The sequence below is a fragment of the Helobdella robusta genome, assembly GCF_000326865.2.
Source record: "Helobdella robusta unplaced genomic scaffold HELROscaffold_42, whole genome shotgun sequence".
In the NCBI taxonomy this organism is placed as follows: Eukaryota; Metazoa; Annelida; class Clitellata; order Rhynchobdellida; family Glossiphoniidae; genus Helobdella; species Helobdella robusta.
Genome location: NW_008704981.1, coordinates 259,074 through 268,766, shown reverse-complemented (window position 1 = coordinate 268,766; position 9,693 = coordinate 259,074). Strand labels below are relative to the sequence as shown.

The 9,693-nt window shown below is 33.3% G+C and overlaps 1 protein-coding gene across 1 annotated transcript; it reads left to right on the top strand.

The window, feature by feature from the left end:
- Positions 1-1,711: 1,711 nt before the first annotated feature.
- HELRODRAFT_193068 (hypothetical protein) lies at positions 1,712-9,320 on the top strand. The gene is made up of 14 exons (XM_009025501.1): positions 1,712-1,960; positions 2,206-2,308; positions 2,510-2,594; positions 3,040-3,110; positions 3,209-3,268; positions 3,972-4,136; positions 4,856-4,965; positions 5,919-5,994; positions 6,664-6,792; positions 7,405-7,506; positions 7,637-7,703; positions 7,974-8,077; positions 8,582-8,800; positions 9,276-9,320. The coding sequence occupies exons 1-13, from the start codon at positions 1,746-1,748 to the stop codon at positions 8,714-8,716; spliced, it is 1,422 nt and encodes a 473-aa protein (XP_009023749.1). The 5' UTR covers positions 1,712-1,745; the 3' UTR covers positions 8,717-8,800; positions 9,276-9,320.
- Positions 9,321-9,693: the final 373 nt, after the last annotated feature.

Genomic DNA, 9,693 nt, shown 5'->3' with positions numbered 1-9,693 from the left:
ATCCACATTTCCCATGAATAACTATTAAGTTTTCACAAAATGTGATTATGCGCGCATTCCATTATCATAAGTATTGATCATCGTCGTCGTCATCATCACACCATCATCATTATCATCATCACACCATCACAATCATCATCATTACCAATATTATTATCATCTTCAACCTTAATATCATCTTCATTCAATCACTAATACTGCCATGCATCATTCTCATATTCCATCATTATCGTTATCAGTAAACTCTTTACAATCACTATTATTTTAACCATTCTTCTTATTATTATTATATTATTATTATTATTATTATTATTATAACCGTTGTAGTTGTTGCCAACAATATTATTATCAATATCGTTGTGTATTTAGAAATGTTTAAAACATAGTCTTCGTATAATAGTAATCCTATCCAATACTGTCACAACACACGCACACACACGCACACGCACGCACACGCACACGCACGCACACGCACCACACACGCACACACACCACACACGCACACGCACGCACACACACCACACACGCACACACACCACACACGCACACGCACGCACACACACCACACACGCACACACACCGCACACGCACTCACACACGAATACACACAAACGCAGACAAACCAACAAAAGCATACAAAGATGAACACAGGCAAACACTTAACGGTCGCGGCAATATGCAAATGTTTTCTATTGTTCTCAGTGCAAACCCATCAATCAATCACTTGCAACTCACTGCTAAAAACAAAGGTAATACTAATAACTACTAATACTATTACTACAACACAACAACTATTACTACTACTTCTGCTGCTACTACTACTACTACTACTACTACTACTACTACTACTCCACTGCTAATGGTTTAATTATTCTGCAATGAACTACGTAATAAGAATTCTTTGATGTTTTTTTCTGTATTTAAGTGAGCTCAATTAAAAATTCAATTTTTTTACAATTTTTTTAAAGAATGACTAAAGCGCTTCATAATTACAAAACGAATTATGACGTCATGTAAATTTCTGAAAACAGTTTAAAGGTAAACAAACAATTAATTATTTTTAATTAATTATTTTTCAATATGTAATTATTAAATATATTAACTATTTTATATTTAAATAGTCCGCACTATGATTGCCATAACTCAGGGGTGGGCAAACTTCGGCTCGCGAAGCTATTTTATGAGGCCCGCGAGACATTGTTTGCCAGCCATAAAAGGTCGTCATTATGACCAAAAAAAGGAGCCACATATCTTAAAAAACTCTCCCCCGTGTCGAAAAATTTGCTATTTAAGTACATATACGGCCCTTCAAAGGTAAAATGCGGCCCTCACAACAAAAAGTTTGCCACCCCATCCCTGCAACTGATAACATTTAAATTTTAAAATTATATTAAATACACTAATGATCATAATAACAACACTTTAATTAATAATTATAATTTCAGTATAAATATTATTTTCACTAATGTAATTCTCTAAACATACAAACCAACTTGTAAAACTACTAAGGAGTTATAAAGTCTTCAAGTTATTTACATTTTCAAATACAGAACTTCAAAGTTACATCCTAAATATCGTAGCAAACTGTAACTACGGGAAAACTAACTACGGGAAACCATCTTCAGCTATTTAATTCATTAATTAAATTTATTTAGCTATTTAATCCATTAATTTATTTAAAAAAAAAACAATAAAGTTTTCATCAAACTACACACACACAGATTACACTAACCACACAGACAAAAATGTCAACAAACACACCGGCGCTAACCCAGACAAACACGGCCCTTCTGACAGAGGGGGCAATTGCTACCGCGGCTCTACCCCCAGGAGAGCAAAAATTGAGTGTGGCGGGTCTCGAAGAGGGAGGAAGGGGTGCAGTTGCGACCCCGGCAGACCCTTCAGTAGCAATCCCGGTTACTGAAGATGATGATGCTGAAAAGGAAGCTCCCGTTACTCAGTTGGGATTTTTGAATTTTTTTATTTTTTTTTATTTTTTTTTTCATATTTTATGCACTTTTATTAAATTTTTGTAGTCTAGCAGTTAGTAGTAGTAGTAGTAGTAGTAGTAGTAGTAGCAGTAGTAGCAGTAGTAGTGGTAGTAGTAGTAGTAGTAGTAGTAGTAGTAGTAGTATTAGTAGAAGTATTGCTAATAGTAATAGTAGTAGTATGAAAAACAACAAACTAAAAACAATGCCCATTAAGAGTCGTCGACTTATCAGTGCCACTAAGAGCAATTTTGGTTGGAGCTGGAAAAAGAGCTAACGTATACTCAGACTTTGCCAAGCAGAACAAAAACAAATTGAAGGTTGTCGCCGTTGCAGCGGCTGTTGCGGCTGCTGTTGATGATCGTGTGGCTATTGCTGCTTCCTGTTGATGACGTAGCTGTCGCTGCTTTTGTTGCCTTTGTTATTATTGCTAAAGTTGAAGCTGTTAACAATTTTAATAATAACATTAATAATAGCAATAAAAATAATTATTGTTACCCCCCACCCCCCCCGTACCTTAGATTGCGGCCGTGGCAGACCCTAACCAATATAGACGGGAGAGGATGGCCCTATTGCATCTCATACCCTTCGATAGACTTTATATTTGTGGGTTTTTATTATTTTTTTTTATTGTTGTTATTATTATTACGTTATTATTATGTTATTGTTTTTATTATTTTAGTATTACCATTATTATAATTTTATTATTAAATTATAATTATTTCAACTTATCAAAATATGTCAAAATTTCGACTGTAATACTACATTAGTCGATTCAAGTTTTTTTAAAACTCTCGTTTAGGTCATTGCCATCATTATCAGCATCACAGTGATGATCATTATCACCATCAACGTTATCAATCATCATCATCATCGTCATCATTATCACCATCGTCACCATCATCATCGTCATCAGCATCGTCAACATCATCTTCATCATCATCAGCATTGTCATCATCATCTTCATCGTCATCACCATCATCGTCATCTTCTTCATCATCTTCTTCTCCATCATCATCATCATCATCATCATCATCATCATCATCACTAGCATGGATATGCGTTCCAGAAGAGAAGATAGCCGACATTGCTATCATATGCACAAAGGAAAATCTTAGATTGGTTTATTATTATAATTAAAATTATAATTATTTTATTATTATTATTAGTAGTAGTAGTAGTAGTAGTAGTAGCAGCAACATCATTATCATCGCCACCAGGAAGTAGTACACGCATTTGCTCAAAGGGGCTACGCGATCATCCTAGAGAAACCCATGGCCGTAAGTTCGATGACGTCACATTCACACACCCACTCACCTACACATACACACACACACACATTACGTATACACACACACTCAAGCTAACTCATTTAGTTTAGAGTGAAGGACAATCGTTGACAGAGAACAAACAACCAAGCCTAGCCTTTTTCTCGTTTTAAATCTTTCGCACTCTCTTCAAAGGAATCAAACATCTCTCTCTCTCTCCCCTCCCTCTCTCTCTCTCTCTTTCAGTCTTTTTTAGCTTTCTCTCTCTCTATCTATCTTTCTCTCTCTTTCTCTCCAGTTCACATTCAAATAACAAACGTACGAAGCACACACCCATACAACTCACACACACCTGCTAACGTATTCGGAGAGTAAGAAAACCAAGAAACCAAACATTTTCTATCTGTTTCTCTCTCTCTTTTTCTCTCACACACAAACTTTCTTTTTTTCTCTTTTTTTTCACACACACACACACCAAACATTCTCTCTGTCTCTCTCTTTTTTTCATACGCACACACACACACACACACACACACACACACACACACACACACACACACACACACTGTTTTCTTTCTCTCTCTTTCTCTCTCTCTGTTTCACACACACACACACACACACACGCACACACACATACTGTTCTCTCTCTCTCTCTCTCTGTTTCACACACACACACACACACACACACATACACATACATACACACACACTCCAGCAAACGTATTCAGAGTGTAAGAAGATCATTGAGGTGTGTCGGGAGAACCGGACGACCCTGGCCGTGGCCCACGTCCTCCGCTACGACCCCCACGTTGTCAAGATGCTCGACATGATCGAGAAGGGCGCCATTGGTGACGTCATCAGTATTCAGCACACCAATCCGGTATTGGCATGATGGCTCATTGGTTAAAGGCGCCTGGTTAAAGGCGCCTGGTATTGCTGCTGCTGCAGTGACTGGGTTCGAATGCAAAGAGATCCCCACCTACCATATGCAATGTGTATGATGCGTGATTTGCACACGTATTCATATACGCTGTGTGTGTTTGTCGTTGAAACCTTTGAAGCAAATGCAAAAGAGATAGAGAAACCCTTAACCCTTATTATTATTAGTAGTATTATTATAGTAATAATAATATTACTATAATTATCATTATTGATTATTATTATTATTATTAATTTTATTATTGATAATATCGTTTGTCATTGCCATCGTCATCACCATCAATATCAACATTGTTAGTAGTAATAGTAACGCCATTATAATTTTTTAGTAGTAGTAGTAGCAGCAGCAGCAGCAGCAGCAGCAGCAGCAGTAGTAGTAGTAGTAGTAGTAGTAGTAGTAGTAATAGTAGTAGTAGTAGTAGTAGTAGTAGAACCATCTTCATCATTATTACCATCACCACCACCATCGTTATTAATACCATCATCATCTTCATCAACATCATCGCTATCACCATCACCATTTTCATCATCATCACCACCACCATCACCATCATTATTAATGCCATCAGCATCATCATCGCTATCACCATCGTCATCATTATCACAACCACCACCACCACCACCATCATCACTACCACCATCATCATCATGAACACCAAGGTGGGGTGGTACCACTTCGCCCACAACCACGTCCGCGGTGATTGGTCGAAAGCCTACAAGTCATCATCGCTACTCGTTAACAAATGCTGCCATGACATGGACTTTATAAGGTCTATTATTATTATTGTTGTTATTGTTATTATAATTATTATTATAATTATTATTATTATTGTTGTAGTTGTTATTGTTATTATAATTATTATTATAATCATTATTATTATTATTGTTGTTGTTGTTATTGTTATTATTATAATAATAATTATTATTATTATTGTTATTATTATTATTATTGTTGTTGTTGTTATTATTATTATAATTATAAGTATTATTATTATTATTGTTGTTGTTGTTATTGTTATTATAATAATAATAATAATAATAATTATTATTATTATTATTGTTGTTGTTGTTATTATTATTATTATTATTGTTACTATAATTATTACTATAATAATAATAATAATAATAATTATTATTATTATTATTATTAAGAGTTCCTATTGTTATTATCGTCATATAGCCTATATTGTGACAGAAACACTACTAACCGATATTAAATATATATTTTTTCCTCTCAAGCACTTGTTGATCAAAGAGCATGACATTACATTTTATATTTCATTTATTTACACTCTAATATATAATTAATTGTATTTTATATTTTATTTATTTACACTCTAATATATAATTAATAATTTTCGATGAATTCCATTTGGATTTTGTTTTTCGGTAAATAAAAGAATGTTCCCATTGTTATTATTATTGTTATTATTATTATTATTATTATTACGTATCTTTGCATTTTATAAATCTTATGTATCTTATGTATTTTCCTTATCTTATGTATCTTTTGTATCTGCCTTATCTTATGTATCTTTTGTATCTTATGTATTTTTTTGTATTTTATGTATCTGTTGTATTTTATGTATCTATGCATCTTAAGTATCTTTTATATCTTATGTATCTATGTATTTTTTGTATCTTATTTTTTTTTGTATTTTATGTATCTTTTGTATCTATGTGTCTTTTGTATCATATGTTGGGTTTGAACGAATTTTTTTAGAAGCCTGCAGTCTGGGGTTGAAGTGAGGTCCGTGTATTCCAATGGCTCTCTAGCTCATTTTAAAGAAGAAAACAAAGTTTGTTGATGAATGGATGAATGAATAGATAAGTGAGTGAATGAACGAACGAATGAATGAAGGAAGGAAACAATTAATGGATGAATGAATTAATAGATGAATGAATTAATAGATGAATGAGTGAATGAATGAATACATAGATGAATGAATAAATAAGTTCAAGAATTATTAAATTAATTATTAGGTAAATTTTTTATTTAATTTGTTTCGTAACCAAATTTAAATGTCTCTGAATCAAAATTTTAAACATTCAATTCGGCACACAATTGACTAATTCTACCAATAACCCGACAAACCAATCAACCAACCATCTAATCAACCAATCAATCAACCAATCAACTAACCAATCAACCAACCAGCCAACCAATCAATCAACCATTCAACCAACCAACCAGCCTTCAGGAGCTGGAATAACATGCATTGGATGTGCAGTTGAATCGACTTGCCCTTATTCCGCCTCAAGAATATATCTTGATCGAATCAAGGAAGTTAGTCTGGTATTATTGTTTAAAAGTAAGTATAAATACTTCTGAGTGATTGTAAAAGTCATTTCATCTTTGTATATTATTCAGATGTATCAAGGATACACGCCAATACGTGAAATAAGATACTGCTTATAATGATAGCATTTAATTCTTGTATCATTTGTATATCATGACGGATAAGTAGGGCTATCGAGATTGGCCGGTGAACGAAATAACCGAATTTCCCGATAACGATACGGTTACCGAAGCACTGTTGCATGGTCCGTACGGCAGATGTGTTTATGAACAGCTGAATGACGTCTGCGATAATCAGGTTGTAGTTGTAGCTGCTGTTGTTGTAGTTGCTGTCACTGCTGTTGTTGTAGTTGCTGTTGCTGCTGTTGTTGTAGTTGCAGCTGTTGCCGTTGTTGTAGTCACAGCTGTTGCTGTTATTGTAGTTGTTGTAGTTGCTGTTGTTGTAGTTGCTGTCACGGCTGTTGTTGTAGTTGCTGTCACTGCTGATGTTGTAGTTGCTGTTGTTGTTGTTGTGGTTTGTGTAGTTGATGTCGTCGTCGTTCTTCTTGTTGTTTGTGTGATTGTTAATGTTGTTGTTCGGAAGCCTTTTTGTTTTTTCATTTATTGTTGTAGTCGACTCAACTGTTTAACCAACGCCCGTGTAATTATGATTCACTATTATATTAATTATTGTCATAATAATCCCATCTGCGTATAATTATGAATATATAAAATATTTCTATAGTATAATAACTATATTAACTGTTATTATAGTTTATAATTAATGTATTCCATAGTATAATTATAACTTAATTAACTATTACTAATGTATAATTATAACTTAATTAACTACTACTATGGTATAATTATGACTATATTAATTATTGTTATAGTATAATTATTATATTTTTATTATATTTTACTCAAATAGGAGGTGTTGATCCAGTTTGACAATGGAGTGACAGCCTCCTTAACTTGCAATGCCTTCACCGAGAAAGTTAACATCAGGAAGACCATAGTCAGAGGGAGCAGGGTTGGTTGGCTGATTGGATGGTTCGTTCGTTCGTTCGTTCGTTCGTTCGTTCATTCGTTCGTTCATTCGTTCGATCTTTTATTTATTCATTCATTCATTTATTCATTCATTCATTCATTCAATCAATCAGGGTGAACTCTCGTGCGACTACGATCAGTCGTTCATCAAAGTTTTCGATTTTGTCAGATCTAGCGAAGGTTTTTCATCAAAGAAACACAAACAAACAAATACTCATTCACTCACTCTCACTCACTCACTCACTCACTCACTCACTCACTCACTCACTCACTCACTCACTCACTCACTCACTCACTCACTCACTCACTCACTCACTCACTCACTCCCTCACTCACTCACTCACTCACACACTCACTCACTCACTCATTCGTCAATTTATTTACCCATCCATTCACCATTCATTCATCCATTTATCCATTCGTCATTCATTTTTTCATTCATCCATGCAGTCATGTACCATCTAAATAATGAGAAAGACATGTCGAGCCATTCCCTTGTAACCTTCAGAGATGCCGATAGAGCCTTCATCAACGCCTTCATAGACTGTGTAAAGGTGCGTGCGAGTGTGCCCTATCAAATATTTCAATTATATTAATTCATAATTCATATTTATTCGTAATTCGTATTAATTCATAATTCGTATTAATTCATAATTCGTATTAATTCATAATTTGTATTAATTCATAACTCGTAGGTATTAATTCATAATTCATATTAATTCATAATTCGTATTAATTCATAATTCATATTAATTCATAATTATACATAATTCATATTAATTCATAATTCGTATTAATTCATAATTCGTATTAATTCATAATAATTCATATTAATTCATGGTAGTAATTGTTACTATAAAATTATTTTCATTAATAATGAATATTAAAAATTCACACACACACACACCGGATACGAAAAATACACACAACACTCACGCACACACAAACACACACAGACACGCACACATAAACATACACACACATACACAAACACACACGACACACCCAAACATACACACACGCACACACAAACACAAATACACACATACAACACACAGAATCACGATCCTAATGCTTTGCATTCCAATCACATCGACACTCTGCAAACTTACCTTCTGCTCTTCTCCGCTGAAAAATCCAGACAAACTAACAAAATTGTCATCCCCAATCAAGAAGAAGGTTTTCTTGAGTGATTGATTAAGTGAATGGGTGGATTAATGAGTAAAATGTTCTGTAATAATCTATGTAGTTGATTTCGATTTGATTGACTGGTTGATAGAGACAACAGCAAGATACGGCGATTAACACATTGATAAATGTATCATTCCTTCGTGCATGCATTCATTCACTCCAAGATAACTTTTTGTAGATACGGACAATGACGTCATATTTCTATTAGTTTTTCGCATGTTTTACAAATTATTTAAATGAAATTTTAAAAACCAAAATCGACTGCAATTTTGGTTGAAAAATTAAAGTTGCTTTACGTATATTTATTAAATTCCTCATTGAAACAGCAGTAATTCTCAGAGAACCATTGAAATAATTTGAGACCACACCTTACTTTAAGTAACTTAGCATCAATTGTAAAACTTGAATATAAATATATGCAATTAGTAAATATATCTATTTATTTGCTAAGTTTTGATGGCATATTACCTATATCCAATTGGCTCAGCTCAGTTCCTAGCTTACCTATTTTCAATTGGCTCAGCTCAGTCTCTGACTTACCTATGTAGCTTTGTTAAAAATAAAATAAAATTGACTGTATTTTTGTTGGAAAATTTGCGATAAAAGTTAAAAACTATTCATTATTTTTTTTATTAAGAAAATGATTGAGTTAATTAATACTAACATTTAATTATAAAGTATAATTCAAGTAATTGATTAATCAATTAATTATAAAGAAACTATTTTTAATAGTTTAATTAAAATTTTATAATTTTATTTTTTGCTTTTTTGTTCTTTGACTTTTCCTCAATCATCTTTCTCCTTTTAATTTCGGATTTCTAAAATTAGATTATAAGAAATTCCATTAATTCATTCATTCATACTTAGGTCCACCTATACATTCATTCCATTCATTTGAACGTTGATTCATAGACTAATTATCCATCCATCCATCCATCCATCCATCCATCCATCCATCCATCCATCCATCCATCCATCC

Excerpts from the sequence above, each read along its gene's own strand:
- HELRODRAFT_193068 (XM_009025501.1), top strand. The coding sequence starts at position 1,746 with ATGTCAACAAACACACCGGCGCTAACCCAGACAAACACGGCCCTTCTG. Across the intron at positions 4,137-4,855 it reads GTATTCAGCACACCAATCCG|GTGGGGTGGTACCACTTCGC; the intron begins GTATTGGCATGA and ends ATGAACACCAAG. Across the intron at positions 4,966-5,918 it reads CATGACATGGACTTTATAAG|AAGCCTGCAGTCTGGGGTTG; the intron begins GTCTATTATTAT and ends GAATTTTTTTAG.